Source organism: Gymnoscopelus microlampas (assembly GCF_963454915.1).
Source record: "Gymnoscopelus microlampas genome assembly, chromosome: 14".
Lineage (NCBI taxonomy): Eukaryota > Metazoa > Chordata > Actinopteri > Myctophiformes > Myctophidae > Gymnoscopelus > Gymnoscopelus microlampas.
The window spans coordinates 27,239,975-27,265,292 of record NC_139951.1 but is presented as its reverse complement, the minus strand read 5'-3'; the positions used below and the strand labels follow the sequence as shown (position 1 = coordinate 27,265,292).

The 25,318-nt window shown below is 40.1% G+C and overlaps 2 protein-coding genes across 3 annotated transcripts; both read left to right on the top strand.

Moving 5' to 3' along the window:
- The first annotated feature begins 526 nt into the window (after positions 1-526).
- Positions 527-5,752, top strand: LOC311060739 (stonustoxin subunit beta-like). Its single transcript, XM_084079047.1, has 5 exons — positions 527-779; positions 3,523-3,555; positions 3,647-3,709; positions 3,793-3,935; positions 5,103-5,752. Exons 1-5 carry the CDS (start codon positions 737-739, stop codon positions 5,523-5,525), a joined length of 705 nt encoding a protein of 234 aa, XP_083935173.1. The 5' UTR covers positions 527-736; the 3' UTR covers positions 5,526-5,752.
- Positions 5,753-13,942: 8,190 nt separating this feature from the next.
- On the top strand, positions 13,943-18,562 carry LOC311059863 (tripartite motif-containing protein 16-like protein). 2 transcript variants are annotated; one of them, XM_084077963.1, is made up of 5 exons: positions 13,943-14,009; positions 15,732-15,767; positions 15,877-15,939; positions 16,053-16,192; positions 17,407-18,562. In XM_084077963.1, the coding sequence occupies exons 1-5, from the start codon at positions 13,958-13,960 to the stop codon at positions 17,815-17,817; spliced, it is 702 nt and encodes a 233-aa protein (XP_083934089.1). In that variant the 5' UTR covers positions 13,943-13,957; the 3' UTR covers positions 17,818-18,562. The 2 variants fall into 2 exon arrangements, with proteins under 2 accessions (XP_083934089.1, XP_083934090.1); XM_084077964.1 differs by lacking the exon at positions 13,943-14,009 and adding an exon at positions 14,418-14,597.
- Positions 18,563-25,318: the final 6,756 nt, after the last annotated feature.

Here is a 25,318-nt window from a genome sequence, read left to right as displayed (position 1 = left end):
CAGAGCAAGTAAAGCCTTCATCTTCCTACGTAATTCACACAATATTCTTGCCTTCACCAAAGGAATTAACATTTTATATACACTACTGTATGCAGCCATTATTTCACATTCATTATAGCAAGAAAAAAAAAAAAAATCAGATCAAATCAGAATTAACATTGAATATAAATAGAAAATACATTAAATGCACTATTCTCCCCTTTTACATGTTACCATCCAAGTTGCCTGACATAATTTATTACCAAGCTCAAGTTGGCCTCACCATGACCAATTTCATGTGCTTGGAAGAGTATTGTTCATGACCTTCTCTGCATGCCAGCCCTCACCCAACCCCGCCGCCATGTTCGCCAAGTTTGTGAGTGCTTGTGCGTGCGTTTGCGTGCATGTCGGCCCCAATCATCCCTTCATTCATCAGTGCAGTGAGTGCGCAATATCCATTCAGCTGTGGGAGGGGTTCGAGGTAGGGTTCCCCCCTAATAAACATCCCAACCGTCCATCCTAACCTTTTTAAGGAGAAACTAGGCATATGAACGAGCTTCTGCCTCCTCCCCTTTTAATTGCCACCTTTTGTTCCTCTAGCTCCTATCACCCCACTTTATCCTTTCTGAAAGATATATAAGAGTGCTACATACTAAGCAGTCACACTAAGGACCCAGACTGACCCTTGGGATGAAGAAACTGGGAGTAATGGGAACCAGCTGAGAAATGTTCATTTCTACACACTGTTAGGGTTAAGATGCCGACAACCGAAGGAAACATGTCTGAGACCAGAAAGCCAGGTAAATATGACATTTAAAATGTTTTGGTAATGGTACACAATAAAAATAGATAGTGAATTAACTTGCATTAGAGAATTACTCCTGTATTTTATCTAAAACCTGATATATGAGACTTGTTGTTTTTTTTTGGGGGGGGGGGGGTGGGGGCGGTAAAACTTGTATACTGCATTGTGCATATGGTACAGTAATAATTCTGGCAATCATGTGTATTTTAATAGCCTTCTTTTCTGCGTGATTAAACTTAGTCATATACATGTAAATAAATCTACTACATACTAATCATAATCAAAGGTGGTGTAAGTGATATTGTTTTGTTAAACAATGTTTTTGTTTTTTATTTTGTTAAAGCTCTTTTCTGATAGTCATCATTGCAGTGTTTGTTCAGTAACAGAGGTATCCCCATCTCTCCAGCTTAGTCAAAATAAACTACAATTTTAGGTTGGGACCAACTTGATCAAATCGGAGAGAATCCCACAAGGATTATTTATCAGCTTCAGTTTTCCAGTTCCAATTTTCTTTTTTTTCTTTCTTTCTTTTCAATCACTTCAATTTCACTTATTTATCTGGTATCCTGTATGAGTTTTCTCTCCTGATTGGATTCAATTAGTATCCCACCTGAAAACTAATTTTCTGTTTAATAAACAGCTGCAGAGACTGGGAGACCCCTGTCCCTGAACAAACTCTTTATAGCAATGATTACTATCAGAATATAGAGCTTTAACTTTTTAACAATAAACTTTTTGGAATATAGAGCCATTTAAACACTTATTCTAACAAAATGAAATCATTTACACAAACTCTAGTAATGCTTTTATTAACCTGCCTCAGCATTTTAGCTGCAATAAGACCACTGCTGTTATGTCACAGTCACACTGCTGTTTTGACGGGTGAGTGGGTCATGGATTTTACGACTTGTCTGAGTAAAGGCAGTGTCGCAGAGCTATAACTCACTGGCAAGCCGCTGTCCTTATGAGGGAGATAATGTATACACTAACGTCACAACGTGCAAAAATAACTTCCTTTGAAAGATATGCGATAGGGTTTATGGTATGACATTGAGATAGCATAACATTTCGCACCCAAAAACCCGCTAGAAATGCTTCCGAAGGTGTCGAGTCCATCGGGTCTCCCCAGGCACTGTACAGTAGCTGTCGGCTTCCCCAGGGTATCCCAATAAAACCAAGGAGGAAAGTCAAAAAGAAAAATGGGCTGTGTATAATGAGCTCCAGCTCTTGAACTTCAAACTGAACTTGAAAAATTGTTTGTGCCTTTATTTTAAATTCTCTGGTGAAAATGATGATTGAATCCATTTCAACAAATTAAATCTCTGGGTATTCATCCACCCATCAGCAAAATATAAATATTTTGTGGAAGATTTTTAGGCACTGCAGTGTGTGTATGTTTTTCACAGTGTCACCTTGTAATGTTGCCAGACAATGATGTCACCATGTTCTATATCCATAAATATGTAGCTTAAGATTCCTGTGAGGCAGAGCTTGTTGGCTGATAAATGTGAACTAATTTGACACTGAACTAATTTGACACTTAGTCATGTGCGCGCCTACTGTGGGTTGAAAACAAACGAATGAATTAAACAAAATGTTATGTAATACAATTGAAAGCAGCACAGATCGTTGATTGTATCTTATTGAAACATAATTGCATTATTTTACATTCCTGGAGTTTTCATAGCATTTTGTTCATCAATGTAAATCATGGCATGTTTAGAAATGTAAGCCTATTTAATGACACAAATTGCCAACGTAAACTGTTGCTCGCCAGAGATGATTTAAATGTATGAAGGAAATTGATACTTTATTTTGAAAGGGTTCACTTGATACCCCAAATGCTTTATGTATCTTGGCAGACACCAAGATAGTAGTAATGTTACAGGGCTTAGCTGTGTATTTTACTTCTAATCCATAGTATGCTTACCAGAAATTCAGAGAGTGCATGGCTACACGTCATTTAAAAGTATTAGTTACAGGATCTGTTTTGCGGTGTTGGGGGGGGTAGCCATCATTTTTTTCAGTAAGTACTGTAGCATAAGTTAGTGTAGGGTTTTAGATTCTAAATATTTCCAGACAAGCTGTTAATTGAATTTAGAGATTTTGTCTTCATTTGCTTTCTATCCTTATTTGCAAGTCATTTTAGTACCTTGTAACTAAGATAACATGATCCTTATAATACATTGTGATCTAACTAAGCCTAGGAAGTAAAAGTGTACAATAAGCATTTTCGCTTTTAGGAGTGACTTCATCCGCACTACTGGTTAAAGGTTATTCATCTCATTAGGATAAAATCCAGTCCAACTGTGAAATAGATCTCCAACACCTACACTGGAAAAGCTTAGCTGGGCACACATCCTCCACTTATCTGATTCTGCATGCCAGAGGATCGTGTCCTTTTTATATGCAGGGCTTGATACTGTACGTGTTTAGTCACTCTAGAGTCGAGTCTAATAACTCTGAGGCCAAGGCTGCAATGTACAAGGTACTTTGGTAATTCCAACCAACTGGCACAAATCAACCACTGGCTGCTGCGAGCATGTGTGATGTGTGAAGTGATGATCTGACAGAGGCAGATGGTTTTCTAAGTATATGCCACTATGAGCGATGGCTCAATTCATCACTACTTTAGACATAGCGATACATACTCAAGGGTATTTGTGACGTCTTTAAGTTATATATTTGGTTCTAATCTAGTACCTTAAGCTGAACCCTTTTTTCTTTTTTTCCTGTAGCAAAGAAAAACAAAGTTGGAAATGCACTAATCGGTAAGACACCTGCAACTGAAATTGCTGTATTCTGGGCCTTCTTTTACATTTTCTTAATTCATTTTTTATTGTGATTTCACTTTACTTTTAGAAAATATCCCAGTCTATGAGCCAAATATACCGGAGCCCACTTGCCGGGCGGATCTCATCAAATGTAAGAACACTCATTTTCATATTTTCTGTCTGTGTTGTGTATGACAAAAACACACAATTTCATGTTTTTCCTCTTTGTTTAAGATTGGTTCAACCTCTCTCTGGATGATAAGACAGCCCATAAGACACTGTGGATCACAGAAGGTGGAGCTAAAGTGGCTCACATGACGGATGATCTAAAATGTCCTGTACTAGATGGCCCACAGCGATATGAGCATTCCCCACAGGTATTTACTATGCTGACATCTGCAATATGAGAACTTAACTGAGTGACATGTGTAACACACACACACACACACACACACACACACACACACACACACACACACACACACACACACACACACACACACACACACACACACACACACACACACACACACACACACACACACACACACACACACAGTTTGGCTGTTGGCCAATCTGTCTAGAACAGGGTTTGTCAGAAGGTCTGTCCTCTCAAAGGTAGACCAATAATAGCCTACACCAGTACCAGGATGACGCATTACAAAATAGAACCGCTTCCAGCCATAAATAAACACAGCATGACACAACCAGGAAATGCCTGGTGAAGTGAAAGTCAAAAGTGCTAGGCGACAACTCATGAAGAGTGTTTTAAGTTGGATCATACAGTAGTTGATAATATATGCATATACTGAACAATCTTTGTCTTTTAATTGAATCTCTCATTTACGCGAGCATAATGTTCTTGCACTTTTGTACTTTATCATTTATATCCGTGCATTATTATTTAGCATTTATAAAAATGGCTACTTCCATTAAGGCATGTCGATTCAGGCATTTTTTCTGACTGTTTTTCATGTATAGTGCGACTTTGCCATTGGACATTGCATTATGATTTGGGCTGCAGCTAAAAGGATTGGTTGGCCATGCCGTTATACTCTGTATCCAAATTGTGTTATTATGACATCGCCACTCCTGTAATGAATGGGGTTTGGCTTTCTGAGCTTCTTGGAGCTTTCTTTTACGCCTTAATGCAGTCCAATTTATCTATGAATGTATATATATACGTTACACTTGCACATTTAATTAATCCTGTTGCTTTGTACATCTGCACATGGTTACTTTGCACATTTTGGTGAGCATTGCTGTTTTTGATCAGAAATTGACTACACATGGAAACACAGCTAATTATGATAAGTTACTGTGCCTGTCTAAGACCTTAAGTATTAGTGTATAGCCCTATCACTGTATATTTGTGTATATTTTTTATTGTCATTCTATTCTTTTAATTTATTTTAGTTATACTGTAAGTAGCACAATCTGCGGGACATCATTTTGTTGCTTGTACCTGTATAAGTCAGTGACAAATAAAAGCTGCTTGGATCTGTATCTCACTTTCACTCAATCTCTCATCCACTGTCTCAAAGGTTCTTACCAAGGAGGGCATAATGGGCTTCCGAGGCTACTGGGAGGTGGAGTATTCAGGATGGGCGGTGGTAGGAGCTGCCTATGAAGGAGCAGGAAGGAGGGCCACCGATGGCCCTACAGGGCTGGGAGAGAATGATCAGTCCTGGGGCTTTGGCTGGAGTGGTTCCTGCTATCAAGCTTGGCACAATGGCCAGAATAAGGATATTGCAGAGAAGGCGAAGTGCTCCATTTTGGGGATATATCTAGACCAACCTGCTGGTATCATCAATGTGTATGCAGTGGAGGAGGTGAAGGAGGGAGACGAGGGTAAAAAGGTGGTCAGCCTTTTGCATCAGTTTAAGGGTGACTTCCAAGAAACCATGTTCCCAGGTTTCTGGTTGGGGACACAGACTCACTGCTTGATTAAAAAAAGAGAGGAGTGATGGATATAAACAACGCACTTTCATAACTTTATGAAAGTCGGAGATCATGAGAAAGCTAATACTATTTTCATCTGGCTTTATGTAACTGTGAGATTAATTAAATATTTATTCTATATTTATTCTATATTTATTACTCTTTGTAAAGTTTGTATTGTTATAACGTTGAGTATGAATGTACTGTATTTAAGTTTTAGTATTTAAAATTTCAAATAAAATGAGTTGCACATAATTTCTTGGTGTCTTGTTGTCTAGCAAAATTAGTGTAGGGTAGCAAAAACAATCCAACATGAAGTTCATTTCAAATTCTGGTGTGTTTATATTGCCAACAAGGGGTGTAGTGCTATTTTTGTAAGTGGGGGAGCGTGCCTATAATGCACATGCTCGCCGATTTGCAAAAAACATGCAAGGCACGCGCACTATGAATACAATGTGACGGCACACCTTAACATACTGTATGAAAACATTAGCCATTATTGTTGGGAATTTCCAAACCTTTATTAGCGATAGCGATAGAGAGAGACCGGAAATATCAGGAAAAAGAGATGGGGAAGGACATGCAGAAAAGGGCCTGGGGTCGGCCTTTTGGGCCGACCCCACCCCCGGCTGTGCAAGGACTGAGCCTTGATGATATGTGCTCTAGCAGGTGGAACACCAGGGCGCCCCAACATTATTAGCCTATATGGTAACAAATGGAAAAGGGTGCAATCTGTGAAAAATTACGTGTTCCAGATATTTACAGTATATAGCAAATTGTATTTACTTTCGCTAGGCTATCCGACTGCTGACAAGCTCGACTTGTCAGATGTTGGGAGGGATTCCTCTCAAGCCATTGTTCTGAATGTATAAAATCTACAGACAACAGCTGGTGTGTGTGTGTGTGTGTGTGTGTGTGTGTGTGTGTGTGTGTGTGTGTGTGTGTGTGTGTGTGTGTGTGTGTGTGTGTGTGTGTGTGTGTGTGTGTGTGTGTGTGTGTGTGTGTGTGTGTGTGTGTGTGTGTGTGTGTGTGTGTGGCACTTTTACAACACAGGGAGAGAGAGACAGAAAGTGCACAAGACGAACGAGAGAGGGAGAGAATTAATTTTGTAACTTAAAAATGATCTGGTATGGTAATAAGGTTTATACTACTTATTTCTTAAAATAACTGCCTTTATGCTGCAGGCTTTGAGCTGTATATCGCAGCTTGGTACTTATTTCCACATCTCCCCCACAAGAATTAAGAGTGTTGATTGGTTATTTACGCCATTGTGTTGTAAGTGCAAAACTGTACCTGTCTCAGTGGTTGTTGCGTGAGAGATGCACATTCATCACTTAAAAGGGACTTTTTAATATATCACCAAGCATATCAGTCATAACGTACATTCCTACAGTAGGCCTAAAATTATAAAGATATTGGATCTGATAATAGTGTCACATAACACATCATCAGTGATAGCAGGAGAGCGTGTGAGCAGAGAGGACAGAGTCAAGAGTTTTGGTGTAGAGAAGTGCAGACCCCTGGGTGACCCCGGTGAAGAGGGTATGAAGAAAGCGAACCTTTCCATGAAACCTGCTAGGAGGAGAACCACTTGCGTACCGTCCCAGTGACGCCAAGGTCCGAAAGGGTGTCCAGGAGAAGGAAAACACATGGAATAACTTGCTATCCATAGCTACAGATTGGACAGGGAAGCCGTGCTGTTATTAGTCCCTGTATATTTTCTGAAAAGTGGGACCAGAGGTTCAGTACATCACCACACCGGGCGAGACTTCTCACGGAAGTTAGCATCGCCTTGGTTCTCTCAACAAAAAGCGATGGGAAAGCGATGGGATTTTGCCATTGTGTTGCACACTCTACTAGCTGATGTATGGGAGCATGGGAATTTCTGTACTATGCGGTGATATGCAAGATTCATATTGTACGTTATGTGTACTATATGTATTTGAGTAAACACATACACATATGTTTGTTGATCAATAGACTACAGACTAGTAGCTAGATTGCGTCATCACTTTCTGCTTGAAATGCTATATTAAGATTAATGCAACACAATGACAAATATGATGTCTAAAGGTCTGTGATTCAAATAGAAATGAGAGGACAGACTGGACATATTACTGGAACATGAATTCTGATGATTTAAATGGGCAGAGAGTCCGCAACTTGTTGTGGGATTGAGCTGTGATTGGAGAGTAGAAAAGCATGGCAGACTTGGTAACAATCAGCAGAGCTGTGGTTGGCATGTAGAAAAACATGGCTGATTGAAAACAATCAGCAGGCTGACAGCTGATTACAGCTGAGGCTCTATTATTCCTGTGACTTGCATCATCTAATGTGATGCTTCATATTTATTACATGTAGATATGACAAAACACCTAGTTTTGGTTCTGGTAATGTTACTCATACTGAAATTGTGCTGGGGAGTGTAATAATTACAATGTCATTTTAAAGTCCAGATGCAATGGCTTTTTTGCTACCTTTATTGTGGAAATAAAGCTAGCACAAAGGGGTCCAAGTCTCAATTGGGGGGTCAGACGAGCGTGTTGCTCACTCGGAAATGAAATAATTTGGCTCAAGCCTTTTCATTTACAGAAGATCCCTTGGACAGACCATCCATCAGGGACACAACCTTTTTTTCTTTAGGGTGGCACACCAAACTAGAACGTTATTCGGAGATTCACATCAATTTCAAAGAAATTACATGTTCAAACACTTCACAGGCTGGAGAAGTCTGTAGTGGTGGTTGCTGTGTTGCCCAGCTGTACTTCTGCTGTATTTTGAAAGTTCCCTGACCCTGAATTGATATGATGGATCCAATGTTGTATCAAGGCATCAGAGACGGTGCTGGCCCTCTGGTCATTTTGCTGAGTGTACAGCATCTGTTAAAATAGGAATATTTTCTCTCTCATTACTAGCAGTTCATTACTAACCCATTAACCCGGGAAAGCCTATACCTTGTTATACCTTTTAAAACCAGGAAAGCATCTGTGTCATTTTAGATGTTACTATGTAACAACAGGAATTGTCTTAATTTGAATTAAAACATAGAAGATTTTCTGAAAACGTAGGCTAGGATTTAGACAGCGTTTTTAAAATCTAAATGGGTTAAATAGTGTAAAATATCTAGCCAGCAGGATACCGTGGGCATGATGATTGCAAGCACCTACTGGGTGTCTTGACCCTTGTCAGTTCCTCTTTGGCAAGGGCACACCTCTTAGTATTCTCTAGACCAAGACTCAATGTCTCTCGCCATCCCTGGCCAGTAGCAGCGTGCCTGTACCAGTTTCAGAGATCTTTCAACACCTTGGTATTCATGATCGTTAATGAAGGCACTGGGGTAACACTAGCTGAAGGTTCACATTACCTCCATCTGGGGCATACATTTGACGAGACAGTACCACATTTTTCCTCTAAACGGCTCCAATGATGTGATAGTTCTTTGATGTGTTCACTCAGTGTATGCTTTTCAGACGGATTTCTGAGCTGCCAATATATCAAGAGTGGTCCAATCACTGGGTCCTGCTTATGTGCAGCCACCAATTAAGTCTGCGATTAACCAAGGATATCAGTTGTCTCATCAGAGTAAACACCAGTACAAAATCTCACTGGATTTCATCTCCACTTGACAGCTTATCGTCTGGTTCACTTGGATCTGCATACTGCCAAGATAGGGCATCAGCATTTACATTTCTGGACCCAGGCCGATACTTGTACTGGAGATGAAATGCAGCTAAATTGGCGGCTCAACGCAATTCCAGAGCCTGCAGGTTTGCTGTATTCATAACATAAGGTATTATTGTCAATATAGACAGTACACAGTGAACCCAACAAATCCCTGAAATTCTCGGCCAATTTAAGACTAGAAGCTTCAAGGAACTATAACTTGCCATGCTATTTTCAGCATGATTGATACCCTGGCTTGCGAAGACTATGGGCTTGACATTTCTGACCCATTGTACCACCAGTAAAATGGGAGACAAGTAGGGTAGATGAGTAGTAATTTAATGTGCTCCGTCATTTTATGTCTTTGTCATTCTTGACAAATATCATGCTGTACTTGAAATATTTAAGAGATCTCTAGCCTGCGCTTGATCTATCTTGCTAAGACCATCCAAGGGTATGAAGTCAAGAGTTCTATTCTCATTAGGGTCCGAAATATGGGAGGAGGCATAGCTGTGCATTCCTTTGTACCACAATCAACAGATACCGTGGGTCTGTTTTATGCACATTTTGGATTTACACACACAAAACTGTGGAAAAGCTTAAAGTTAATGCGCTAAATGCAAAATACCTTTGGTGTATAAGTTCTTATGTAGCGAACATTTAACGCTCTTGATTACTATCAGTTTTACACAAATAATAGGTTAGTTATTATTAAAAGTCACATTAGTTTAATACCGTCCTTCCTTATGTTACAGGTCAATTCAGAACCCCAGGTCTTACTATATAGTATTTAATTATTTAGCTCTCGTTGTCTAGGCTTTAGGGCGTTTGACTTGACTGTAAACTCATTGTATCTTTACAACTCTAGCACTCTGATTGATATTTGGCATTGGTGAGGATCTACCAGCTAGAACGCGCCCCCTCCTAGATTCATTCACCAGCCAAGTAGGCTACCCAAATGGCTACTTTGCATAACAGGTTTACAAGGGAGTGTGAAAATGTATCCTCACTCCTCGCATCTATAGGCTACACGGTAAGCAACACAGCATTTTGGCTTCAGTAGCCGCTGCTGCCAGTATCCTATCTGCACGCAGCAATACATCAGCCACCGTCGAAGAAGAGAATGCAAACTTTTAGTTTCAGCTCCTATAGTTCATGGCAAAACCTTGAATTTGTATTAGTTTAAAAATACTAAAACTAAGCTAAAAAACTTTTCCTATACAAACATGTTTCCTACTTTAAGGTGAAATAAAATGTCACGCGCCGTGCGCGTGCACCGCTCCACCGGGAAAAAAATCACCAATACACCCCTGATGAGAGGAAATAATTCCAATGCCAGGGGGTGGCATTAGTCTGCAGGAATCTGCAGTGTAAAGAAAAACCGGAAGGGTTTCAAAAGTATTGCGCAACATAAACAAACAGGTGGAACATGTTCATGCTACTCCTCTACGTCTCTCCCTCTCTCATATATACACTTGCTTTCACCCTAGCTCTTGACATTAAACCTGCATGTTCGTGCATCTCTCTCGTTCTCTCACTCTCGCTCTCTCACACACACACACACACACACACACACACACACACACACACACACACACACACACACACACACACACACACACACACACACACACACACACTCTACACTGCACTACACTACACACACTTTCTGCCTAGCTGTTGACATTAAACCTGCATGTTTGTGCGTCTCTCTCGCTCGCTTTCGCTCTCTCACCCCCCTGTCTCCGTGCTGTTATCAACAGGTAGTAACGCTGATTGAGCTGGAGAGTCGGGTGAGCGACACCTCACTATCACCGATGGCCCTGTACACACGAAACATATTTCGGCCACAGGCGCTTATGAGCTCGGCTTGGTGTGTAGCACCTTAAGACAAGACGGCAATGTCTTGAAATATTGTTATAACAAAAGTAGTGTTGCAGCATGAGCATGTCACATTTTACAATACTAAAATGTGACATTTAGTCATCGAATGTTAAAGCAGTCCAACAGCCACTTGTGTTTTGAGATGTCAAGCATTTCGTACTTACATTAAATTGGATTAGTTTTCCTTCATGTGTAGACAACTCATCCAATGTGAAACTGTATTAGATAAATACAATGTTCGATTGGGTCTCATACAGGCAGATACTCAATATTAAATTGCTCAATTTAATATTGGAGGATCGGGGACAAAGAAATCTACCTTTTTGCAAGAAATCTATATAAGTTTTACCTAATTCAATGAGTTATCGATTGTTATCTATAAATCGATAAGTGGCCTAGCACTGTCAAAGTAACTCCAACTCAATTTGTAGGCTCCACAGGGGTGTTTGGAGTGTTTATTCTTCTCTGGCACAGCTCAAGTTGCTAGACAGTGTGTAATGGCACCAATGGAAGGAGTGAGTGATCTGCGGTCAAAGCCTGAGGTCACATCAGTACTGTAAAACTATACCATGTTGAGCTGGTGGGAAGAGTTTGGGGATTTGTGTAATTTAAGAACACTCTGTCCTCTGTTACTAAAATTGCCAAATGTACCCTTATGTAATGAGATACTTACCTAACTAACATGATGTAATGAGAAGTCCATTCAGGGTTCAATTAAATAGTTATTTTTGTGCTTACTAAACATGAAGTGTGCTAAAGTGTTAGCATACACAACTGCAAGCTGTTGATTTTGTCTCACTGCACAACATGAACACAAACAGCTCATAGATAGAGGAGTACCCCTTTTGCTTTTGATGGGCAGCTACTGTAAAGTAGTAGGTACCCGTTGACAGTCAAGCCTTTGATAGGTTTTATTATACAGCATATTTGGGGTTCCTGGTAGCGCAGTTGGTGCATGGACCAGGTCTGTGATTTGTGAGGGCCCAAGGTTAAATCGCACATGCCTCCTTTCTCTCTGACCTCGGTTTCCTGTCTCTCTGCAATTGACCATCTTATAAAGCAAAAAATAATAATCTAAAACAAACTGCGTATTATCTGATACTATGTTTGCACATACTGAACAAGATGACCTGGTGGCTTCCGGTCTATGTTCACACAAGTATCACACATAGATGGTCCTGCTTCAGATGCATCTGTCTCTCAGAAAGGCTTTTGGTCCATCCGTTTCCACCATCAAATGCCACCTGAGTATAATGTGCTCTTTCTTAAGGCTTGATATGCGTTGTTGCATGTGGTGGCCTGCCCCCAAAAATACCAGATCTACAAGCTTACAACAAATCCCAGTGAGCTTGTAGATCAGCTATATTCAGGGTGCCACGCCAGCACACAAATACATTAATCCAGTTTAAGATTCTTAGGAGTCCTGCCAAGGAAGACAGCACGATTAGCTGTTGAAGGATATGCTGCCGAGGTCTGCACCTCTTTCTTTGCGCACCATTTCCAACATCCATCATACTGTAGTTTCTTCAATTCTCCCCTTTCACCTCTCCAAGTTGTATCTCACTTTCTTTGTAAATGTTTCTATACAGTACATTCCCTTTGAAATAGTATTTCTTCTGGTTGTGAGTTCTGGTCAAGAAAACACAACATTAATTACATTTCAAGGAAATTCTGTGTTTTTGAGAAATCAAATCGATCTTTCAACATAAAAGTGCAAAAATTGGAGACAAATTGACTTGAGCCCAACCCAAACTAAAAAAGATAATTCTTATAGGAATTGTGATTTACTTGATGATGTTATAATGTCTTTTTGGTTTTAATAGTAATTGAAATCTGAAGTATCCGATACAGTAACAAAATAACTTGTATGATTCTCACAGTGATTTTATTTCAGAATTATTATCATATTATTAATATAACATTACTAAAGATTTGTAAAAAAAAACAAAAAAAAACAGTGAGGGTAGACAAAGTTTGTAGAACAGGTAATTTAATGTTTGTATTGCAATGTGGCAAGGTTTGAAGACATACAAGGTTTTAACTAACAGGGTTTAATGACAAATACTTTTGGACAAGACTTACCTCCTGTCGAAATTTGTAGCATTCAGAAAGATGTGTCCATTGGCCAATCACGTTAGTCCCTTTAGCATCACACCTCCAGTAAATGCGCAATGGTCATCCTAATGGTTACTCCACAATGCAGAATGAATGACCTCCCATACAGTACAGTAGATGGTAATGGTGGAATGAAGTGGCAAATTGCTGAAAACTGTTATTACACATTAGTCGTTATGTTGAACTGCCTGTAAAAGATTATTCAAACATTCCTTGCCTTTAACCAAAATGCTGTATGGTTTATTATTTCTGCTGTTCCTGTTTGTGTCTTGTCCATCATCTAGTAGACCTATATTACAACTGCGTTGAGCAATGTTAGAATTACTCATTCATCAGTTGAGAGACGTATTGAGGTCAGTGTGTGACTTATCGGGTTCTGCATCACATTCTGTAGGGTCTTTATTTGGCCTGGGTCAACACCCTATATGTTGTGTGGCTCCGTTTCTGTCGCCATACCCCTCTGGCGTTGACAATATAGGGAAGCTAAGGCCTTGAACCCCACATTCCAGGGAGGTTTACTTTTTGCTTTTCTGAACAGACTCCTAAGGTTACAGGAGTTTCAAGTGTCCATGCTAGTACCACTGCTAACTGTATGTGAACCTCCAGATCCCCTGTTGAGAAATCTCTGCAAATTACTTCAACCACTGTACAGGCAGTTCAAGGCCAACCCGACCCCGCCCATCTCATCTTTAAGGGTATAAGAGACGAGTCAAGGGTGATGGTTCACTGTGGAGAATCTCAAGAGACCGATTTTAACATCCCTGAAGTCCACAGGGACTCTTATCACAGCCTCAAGATGCCTGCAGGACCCATCCCCACAAAAATCATGACAGGGACAAATAAACCAGGTAGGAGTCCTTTCTAAAGCATGACAACATTTTGAAATGTTCCTATTAGTATTGTTAATTCGAAAATCGTTATTCTCTCACAAAAATACTATTTCCATCACTGAGGTCGGTCAAAACATCCATTGCTGGGCTTGCCCATGCTATTGGTTGAAATCCAGTCGAGGGTTATCTGTTGAATCTGTTTATACACTATTGACAGAGAAACTGGCAGCGTGAGCCAGAAGAAGATTCCTCCTTGCAGTTTGGCATTATTCCTCAGCTCTGTCAGCTCTGTCTCAATACATTTCAACAGATCTTATTCACGTGGTGTTGTAATGTGTGTACTTGGTAATTTATTGACAGAGTTACCATATATAAGAGTAACATTGACAGAAGACCTATGACCACTCTAGTGGCAGTGTCCTGCGGACTGTGGATGTTATATCTGGATTGAATTTTTAAGTTGACTATATACTATTATTTACTTTTATCTTTTAAAAAAGATTTCTGCACAACAATGACAGTGTTTTAAGGAATAAGCCATACACTTTGTCATTTTGTCAAACAAATACAGAAGGCAGTAAACTGCATGGGCTATTCATCCGAACAGTAAGTACGTTATAAAAATAGATGCTATAGTTTGGATGTCTACTTGTTATCTTGGTTACTTTGTAGTAAATACAGTACTGTACTTGCATTCTCAATTCCTTGACTATGTACCTGTTGTTGGTTTCTCATGGCATTTAACTCCAACCTTGCACTTTCTAAATACAGTAGGTCTTGATAGAAGTGTCTGCTAAATTGTTAACTGTAATTGTTGTGGACCGCTCTTGCAAAAATAGACTGAATGCAGCTTATTGCCATATAATATTATGTATGGTTGAGTCAATAATCTTTATTTGATCACTTCACTTATAGTTAATCATTTATTTAATATATTATATATTATTAATATTGTTATTATAACAAAATGATGACATAACATCTGCAATTCAAGGCCAAAGATACCCATTCAGGTGTTATTTTATTTATCTATTTAATGGCTCCGCCCCTCTATTAGCTCCATCTGTGAGTACCACCTCCACTGTAGCTCCGGGACTTGGTCACGTATTGTTAAGACCCGGCTGAGGGGGGTGACCAGCAAAACGGTCAAAATTCATACTTTTTCCTGAACATCATTCAGGGTGTGTCCTGCAGATGTCTGTAAATCCGCACCAAATTTTTCATGGTGGTGCGTTCCTTATTGGGAACGCCCACGCGCATTTAACATGGAGGCACCTCCATGTAAATTATTTAAAAGGTTGTTTCAACCTGTCGATAGAGGGGCTCAAAGACCATCGGAACTACAGATATCTGTAGGATACCAGGACTACCTTTTTGATACAATGTTCAGAAAAAGGTAAGAATTTGACCGTTTAGCCGGATCTTAACCATATGCGTCCCAGAGCTATAGCTGAAGGTAAGGTCACAGATGGGGCTAGCCGTCTACAAGGCTGTGTCCAGAGCACAAATCATCGGTACTGATCAGCTCCAAATTTCTTATGCCCACTGTCAGTATAGGCCAAAGGAGTCCTCCATTTTTGTTTTACATTTTTGGGAAATAAGTTGGTTCATAATATATATATATAACATATATAATAATGGAATCATGCCTCTACAGATGGACCTGCCACCCCAAAAATATCTGTTGTATAGCCTTTTAATTTGCAATAATATTCACCTTCTTCCCCTGTATCTTTCTAGTGAAGAAAACCACAAAAAATGACAAGAAACAAGAAGGTATTGTAATAACTTGATAGAATGACATATGCTTGCACTCTATTTGTATTACAGGAAACATCACCTATTATTGTATACTTATGTTGAAACAAATGTTCTGTCTTTTCAGAAAAAGCACCTGTTTACATACCCGGCATCCCAGAGCCAACCAAAAGAACTGAGCTGTTGCAGCGTAAGAACAGATTTTGAATCCTGAATAATGTGTTTTGAAGATTTTATTTTTATTTTTTTTATCCTCATATCTGGAAGTATGTTAAAACAATCTTCTTTGATTTTTCACTACAGACTATATCAACCTGACTTTGGATGATAAGACGGCCAATAAGATGCTGTGGATTTCAGACGCCGGGTCCAAGGTCTCTCGTAGAAAGGAGGAAGTTTGCCCAGTTCTGGACGGACCAGCCAGATATGAGTACTCACCACAGGTAGCTTAAACACAGGAACCCTAGCATCCCTATTTGGGCATGTCACAATAGATGAGCATTGGGCAAAAATAGGCAAACATTCTGCAAAAAGTTGGAAGAGATTTGGCGTAGAGGGAGATTTTAATGCATAACAATTCGGTGTGATTACATTTGATGCTGTTCGATGCGATACAATGCAGTCTAATATAGTTATAATGTTTAATGTAGACTTTGATTTTCCATAATAAATGTTATAGCAAACTCAAAAGTTGGATTAATTAAACAGTGTGCAGTATGTTCAATGTATACTGTCAGTACACAGCAAGCTGTATCCAATTCGGACATACAGTACACAGTGGGTAGTACCAGCAGTCATAGTATACAGCTAGTGGTATCCATATAATATTACAAAAGCAGACTGTTAAACTTAATTTATAATTTCAATAGCACAAGGCTGTCCCTTGTCAAAAGGTGCAGATCTAGTCACAATGGGCCGCAATGTGACACCATTTTTGTTTGTAGATAAATGAGTTAATTTTGGCAAGTGACACTGCCTTCCTATAAATTAAGTGCAGTGTATAATTTATGTTGTGTTGAGAGAGTGTTTAGCTTGGAGGCATATGCCATATATGTTTACTTTGTTGCCTGCCGGTGTTGCGCACCAAAAATAGCAGCAGAAATCTGATCCAACAGAAATAGCAGATAAATCACACGAGATCTGCTATTTTCAGTGCGTGTTTGAGTGACACCTGCACTCAACCAAGTATAAACCAGACGTTAAACTTTATCACCAAGTTATGGCTTCAAAAAGGGCTGATCTACATGTTTCGCATTCTTACATTTGGGATTTAATTGTGTGCTGTAAAAAGTGCAAATAAGAGGCGATCCTTATTTTGTAAGTGATGACTTATAAACGTTCGTTCTGTGGGTCTTGCATAGAAGGTTAGTTAATACTAAAGGAGAATTCATTGAAGCAAGGCTTCAGTGAACTGATTAATCATTTTATAACCGATCCATCGTTTGACTCTTGGTACATTTACATAGATTGATCCAAGGGTCCGTGTATCGATGTAGTCGCATCGTTAGTCGCATTGTTAATGTTATAAACAATTTCCGGTTAATCTGCAGTGCACTGCAATATTAGATTTTAACTATGAACATTATACCTCCTTCTGAAACCCAAAATAATGTGAAGTGACTTAAATCATTTTTTCTTTGTTATTTTTTCTTCTAAGGTGGTATGCAAAGAGGGTATTTGGAACATGAGGGCGTACTTTGAGGTCGAAGTGTCAGGATGGGTAGTAGTCGGCATCACATACGAAGATACGGGACGGAGGGCCAATTCTGGTTCCCCCAGTGGCCTGGGAGAGAATGACGAGTCCTGGGGTCTGTGTTGGGCTGGAAGCCGCTATCAAGTCTGGTACGACGGGCAGAACGAGGACATCCTGGATGTCCCCTATAGCTCTACCCTCGGATTATACGTTGACCAGCCTGCGGGAATTATCACTTTCTATACTGTGAATGGTGAGGGGGCCGACAGGGAGGTTACAGTGCTGCACAGGATGAAGACGACTATTTCGCGAAGGCTTCTTCCGGGTTTGTGGGTTGGGATCATGTCCACAGGCGTACTACTGAGACCAGAATGATAGTGGTTCGCAAACGGTATTGTCGTGAGACAAGTCCGGTGGTGCCTTGTGATTTTGTGACAACCACACATTATTGCAATATATACAACTTTACAGTTATGATTATTTAAAAAATGTTATCAGTGCTCTCTGCATTTCCCAATACAGAGGCAAATTCTATACATTAAAATAGATATATTTGAACCACTTTAAACCTGAAATCTCTATTATGAGCATGTAATTATAGGTGAAAATATTACATTATTTTATTAATTTATTCCTACAAATTTAAAAAAATACCAGATCTAGAAGCTCACAACGTGTTGCACCGTGACACGTTGTCAACTTGTAGATCGGCTATTTTTGCTATGAATACAAGTGTGCCTTGCGATGTTGACTTGCCCATTGGTGTGCCTTGGGCATAAAAAGTTTGAAAACGACTGCAGTAGCACGTCTGCTTAACAGGAAGCTGACAGGTTTAGACAGGTGGTAGTGATGGCCATAGCTTGCAAATTAAGTGCCAGCTTCTTTTCTAGCTGAAAGGAGTGAAAAGGCACCCTCAGATACACTAGTATGCTGTACAGTTTATTCATCTCTATGACAACTGATTCAGTAAAACGGCGTCCAATTTTTGAAGACATATATTTTTATATTCGTCTTATTGTAAAAGTGTGGTGCAGTTTGTTTTGTATTAATTATTGTGTTGTGTAAGCCTGTCGGGGTGTTCCTTAATATGTTGACTGCCTGACTTTAATTGTATGAATTATGTTAATCTGAAATAAAGTTTTTATTGCAATAATTGTTGTCGTGGTCTTTGTGTTAACAATATACTTTGATCTGTAACAGTACTAATGATATTTGTAAAAGACTTGACAGAACTGGAAGCAGCTTACTGTGAAACTGTTATAAAGATTTACAAAGAACAACTGGTAATTAATAGACAGTGGATAAATGAATAGTTGTCAGACACTGGAGATCACTCCTGATCACTGACAGCCATTTTGTCATTGTGTGTGGTATCACCATCACCTAATGGGTCAAAGTTATTGTGAAACTGGCAGGGTTGCGTACGGAGTGTCAAGACTTTGCACCGCTGATATATGTCAAAATCTGGCAAGGTTAGAAGAGGTGAGAATCACCTCCCTCTGGGTTCACAGGGATCACTGGGATATTTGAGAGGCCGTAGCCTAGAATCTGCAGATCAATTTTCTACTTTAACAGGTGGGCCCCTATTCACACTGACTTAACACCTCCAGCATGGGCTTTACTGGAACTAAAAGTGGGGCCGAGCTACAAACATGAAAGCATACACAGAGACTAGAGGCCATGTGTCACACGAACTCATAGCAAGCACCAAAAGCAGCATTGGTGCAAATACTAGTACAATTGTACAATTTGTGTAATCTCTCAAGACAGATTCAGCAGCCAGCAACTGATTCAAAGGGGGAAGAAAATTATTTGGGGCCAATCTTCTTTGAGTTTAGTTTTATCGTGTGTGTGTGTGTGTGTGTGTGTGTGTGTGTGTGTGTGTGTGTGTGTGTGTGTGTGTGTGTGTGTGTGTGTGTGTGTGTGTGTGTGTGTGTGTGTGTGTGTGTGTGTGTGTGTGTGTGTGTGTGTGTGTGTGGGGGGGGGGGAGAGAGTCAGAGTATGTTTTACCGTTTTAATTAAGTGAACACATTTGTTTTTGTATTTGTTTGTTTTTTATGCTGTTTTTACCAACATTTACAACATTATTAGTAATGCATTATTATAGTATGTATGTGCACAATACTGATGAGTTTGAAATCTATTCCATTACCACTTTTTGATTGATGAACAATTAGCAAATGAAAATGGGTCATAACTCCTCTGTCTTTCTTTCGCAAGTACTGTATACTGAATGGTGTGCATTGCACCAACATGTCCGCCATGTCGTAAATAATTACACGTGAATATAATTATCACCTACTGATATCACCCCCAAAACATCCTAATGGTCGCATACTGTAGACCCAGGCATGATTCATGCGCTAGTTCCTGTGATTGGTATAAGTGAGAATTTACAGTCCACTAAAAGTGATCTTCACAGTTGAAACCATATGACAGGTCTAAACATCAATCGTTGGCAAAGAGAAACAAAATTGGAAACCGTGATCCAAGAATAATCGTGCGGAGAGCTCCAGTGGCCTGCATGCGTGTGTGTCTGAATGTGTAAGCTTATGCCAGGCATGTGAGTAAGCGGTAACTCTAAGCTCGCATCAGGAGCCAACCAGTGTAAGCCATAGCTCACACATGTGGCATGACATATCCCCCCTTGTACTGCTGCATATAAATGGCTAAATGGCAGGAACTGAGGGGAGGGGGTACTTCAAAGGCCCACATCACATGGTGTGGTGTTTAGTGTTCTTGGCGTACAATATACGTGGTAAATACAGCTTTGTGGCGCATTCCGATCACGTGTACCAAAAACCCCTCCGTCAGCAACTCGTAATACGTTCTGTATAATGTTGATCTATAAGACAACTTAAGGTTTCCCTCTTCAATGCCTAAGTTTTCCTATGATACATTTGTCAGAGTGAATATGCATTGAGACTATAATGTGGAGCACTGAGGTGAAAAGATATCAGCCAATGGGTCTAATTTTGTACCATTTTCTGATGGATCTAAAGTGTACCATTTTCCATTTGTATGTGTTAATATGGTTAAAGGTGTCAGTGCCAGGCAGCCTGCAACATTGTTTTGGTCTTACTCTTATATGGGCTCCTTCTGGTATGTCAACAATATTAGATAGCAGGTTAACCTCGTTGCCACACGGATTTGCTATTATAAACATTGTGCATAAATGATACCCCAACCTTGGTTGCCCAGGAAACGGAGCCATTCGAGACATAACTGACGGCTGGCGTGATGACGAAAGGCGCAACCCCACGTTATGTGTATTACACTCTGTCTCTCTGTTTTAACGTCAGAAGAATATATCTGGAACCATGCTTTTCCGACGCTTGTAAGATGTCTTCTCTGGAATAAACCCAAATACATTATAACCTGTTTCCTTCCTCCGTTTATTGATGTAATTAATTCTTATCTGACCGATAGATATGGACCGGTATTTACAAGGAAAAATAAACCTATCATCAGCGTTTTGAGAAATGAGCTTGCTGTCTTCGCCGCTACAGTTATCATGTTCAAGACCCTTACACAGTAGCTCCCATGTCTCGGGTCCACCGCCTCGTTTCACATTCCAGACGTTTAATTTGTTCCCCTGATACTATTCCACTTTATAACGCATTTGTTCTTACTCTATTGGCCCCAGTAGGTTTACTTGTCATGTTATGGAACAACTGACCCACATGCACAACGAGGGCCCCCTCCACTTCCTTATGTAACCTATCGAACTGACTGCATCTGTTGCCATTTCTCCTTCTCACTTTGTCTCTCTCCCATTCTTTCTTCTGTTCCTCTTTCTCTGTGTCTTTTTCCTACTCCATCGCCAGTTTATTTTTCTTTCTTTCCATTTTCCTTCCTTCCTTCCATCCATCCATCCATCCATCCATCACTGACCCAGTCCCCTATTCCCCAAATGTGACGTCCCTCACAGCTTTGCTGTGTATGTGTCACTGCCAACTATGTATTACAGTACACATGCCATTCTCTTAACAGGTGACACAAGACTTGCTGTGGCTACCAACCTGTCTCATGTGGGAACAATTTATTTGGTCCCTGATGTTGAGACAGTGGCCGTGCAAAGTCTGCTGTTGTTTTGTTTTTTAACTTTGTTTGGCAACGCTAACCATGGTTTCAAAACAGATACAATACTGTACACCGTAATGTGGATTGTAGGTTTGAAGGGCATGGTGGCCTTTTAGGTTCCCGCCTTTTGGCTCCAACCACTTGCCCATATGAGGAATTGCATTTTCCAAGCGGAGGCCTCACCAACTCCTGGATCCAGTTAGTAATTAGCTAGGTCAACCGAGGTCCGAGGGTCAACTGAGGGTTTTAGTGCTGCTGCCATAGTTAAGCCAATTCATAAGTCTCATGACGGTGTGGCACGTCAAAAATAGCCATGCGTCGCATCCGGGACGGAGTGTGAGCTTGCCTGGTGCTATTTTTTGACGAGCGGCACCGTCGTGCGACAAAGCATACAGTCAATTAGGCTTTGGGGCCGAATAGGATTAACGTGTGTTGGCAGAAGCACACATCCAAACCAACCATCTTGTGACTGAGAAATTAAGTTCAGCCGCCGAGAGAGGGAAATAGTTTCTGTTTTATTTATTGTGTAATAATTGCCCCTGGTTTTTGGTCACCAACTGCACCAGCACTATGAGCCCTCATGTCTGAATAGTGATAATTCATTGTAAAAATCCTCAGTGTTAATTTATGTCTTCGTATGTAAGAATGTAACCAAATGGACCCATTATGTCACCCATGTTGTGTTACCCGTTTCTTCTCACCCTCTTACGGTTTTAATTATTATATATTTTCATTTTACAGTGTCTACTGAAACAAAAAGCCATTGAAATAATCTTAAATAAAATGAAAGCTATGTTAACATTTAACACATCTGGTAGGAGCACAACTTATCTTATGCTGAGCTGCATTTATGGGCTGCTGTTAACATGATATTAATTGGGGTAAGTTATAAGACATGATTGGGGGTGGCAGTGGCTTAGGTAGAGTGGCTGGTAGAGCGGACGTATGGGATCCGTGAGGTTCCCAGTTCGATCCCGGGCTCCCCCAGAATTTGTGTCGAAGTGTCCTTGAGCAAGACGCTGAACCCCTAATTGCTCCTGATGAGCAGGTTGGTGCCTTGCATGGTTTCCTCCGCCATCGGTGTATGAATGTGTGTGTGAATGGGTGAATGTAATGCACAATCTATGTGAAGTATTTTGGATAAAAGCGCTATATAAATGAACCATTTACCATTATGATTGCTTAAAAAAATACATCTTCATATTTTTTGCATACAAATAATGTAGAAAATTCATAAGGGATCAAACTGTCTAGACAAAGATTTGTTCCATCAAGGATCTTAATAGACTGGGTTTGGCCCTCTGAACTTTCTCAAGACAATAGCCTCAGTCATATGTAGTCACAATTTAGACATTGATGCTGTCTGGTGAAAACCTCAAATGTCTAAAACCATTCCTTTGTTATTATTTAAAAAAATATTTAGTGAAAATAGCCGATCTGCAAGCTCACAACATGTTGCACCGTGATGCATTGCGAGATTGTAGATCTGCCATTTTCACTACTTTTGTGTGACACACTTGTATGATGATGTAGGGTGGAGAGTGTTGCTTCCATGGAAGGAGGATACGTCTCCTCGCAAGCAGAGATGTAAAGGCTATGATTACATGTGCTTTGCCTCGTATAGAACGTTTTCACAAGATTTTTCAATGATGTTCAAAGATATTCTATTCTATATTATCTACAAACTCACATGCGTTGGAATAGGCAAGGCTTAAAAACGGTTAAAGGGGTTAAACAGATGTTGATGCTATATTAACAACATTTTGCAGGGCCCCTGGGAGTCCCCAGACCCCACACTACTACACTATATAAATTGTTATCCGACGCCAAAATTCCCCTCTCAGGAACTTTGATAAGGTCCTCCTTGTAACCGCCAAACCCTGCAACCAGTAGTTTCCACCCACGCCTTCACAGGTACAGATTTTAATTACAAATGTTGGCTTTAAAAATATATATATTCACACTATGCTATGAGCTTGTATATCTGCTATTTTTGAATAGCCAAAAATGACACAGATGCGTTCCCGGTCTTAAAGGGTTAATGACAAAATGAGCTTGAGACTGCTAACAGCCATACATATTCTTAGGGTCTCCCCTTTTCAACTTTGAAACAATACTGCACCCGTCAATAGGATCACATCAAAGTACCATAATTTTTAGACTGCTTTTGCCTTATTAGGATTAGTTGTTGTTTGTCACATTGTTTATTTTTGTACCAAGTATACTTTTGGTTCAAAGGAGATGTTGATGCTGTCAAGGTCTTCTCGACCTTGACAGCCTTCCGCTATTCTGGCTCGAATAGCTGGAGAGCTGGGGGTTACTCTAAATCGTCCCAAAGAAGGTTTGACTGACGTACTTTGCTCCCGAAGGAGGCCATGTTCTCAAACTGTCGTCAAGCCATAGCTCATTTAAAGTCATAATAATACTATGGCTTTGAACGTTTAAACTTTCGAACTTTAGAGGCTACTGTGCTCACCATGACCCCATCACCATGTCCTTGAACACAATATCATGGTTAAACATGTTTTAGAATTCCAGAGCCTCTTCAGGCTCTCTTAACAATGTTTGTGAACCCCTGCCATTGTTTATCATAACATGGCTTCCTTAGCAGAAAACTTAGCGTACACAGTAGCTAGTAGTTATCACTGTAGCTATGGTTACACACATTCAGATCTGACTGTTATCTGCTGTTTACTATTACAAATAGGAACATCTTACCAGTGCTTATAACTTCAGCAGTAACACACATTTAGTTTCTACTAGAAATGCATTACATTGTAATTAGTGACAATACACATTATAACACAGATTCTACTAGAAATGCTCTACATCTATAACCAGTGACATAAAGAAAATAATCAAAGCAGATCACAATAATACATCACATTAGTCATACACTAATAAACTATTCAGTTCAGATTATGTTTCACACACTTTGGAATAGCTCTCTCATGTACTGTTTGTTATTTCTCATCGCTTATCACCGTAACTCTGTGCTTCACTTAACTCCATCGAGTCTTCTTTACTTTTCCAGCTTCTCCTCTCTGGCTACCTCTGGTGTCAGAGGTGTAGGCTGCAGTTGTCTCTTCTCCTTCTAACTCAAAACTCCTTCCTCCTCTGTCCCTTTGAGGCCTACCTTGATCCTTGACCTCAACTTCTTGCTCCACATGTTATTGTATCCAAATGCCAGTTCCACCATACGCCGACTCACGATATAGCCGATCTACAATCCAGTGTGAAAGCAGCCGATGTACAAACTGATGTAGAAATAGCTGTGCGAAAATAGCAGATCTACAATCTAAGAAATCAACTTGGGAACAGGAGGGGTGCATAAACGTCGCTGTGTGGCGATAAAACGCACCATTTACCAGAATATAGGGCATGAATCTTAGACAGACAATAAAAGTATAAAGCGGTCAAGTAAATAGAGTGCCAAGAGAAGGTTCCAGGTAAACTTCAGGGGCCCGATTGCCGAATGGTTAGGGCGCATACAACATTGGCTCTAATGCCCGGTTCGATTCCCAGCCGGTCGGACTATTTGCTGCACCTCCCTACTCTGTCTCGGGTGTAATTTCATTTTTCAACATTATCGGTGACAGTGCATCACAACAGATGAAAACCATTGTTGGTGACGGCACACCATGATGACACAGATGGACAATATTGTCCATATACTGTATATGTCTACGCAAACATAGGCTAAGACCTGATTAACACAAAACACAAGTGCAATTGTTGATTATTCAATAAATAAATAGAAAAATGCTCTACTTACATCATAGGTGCACTTTCC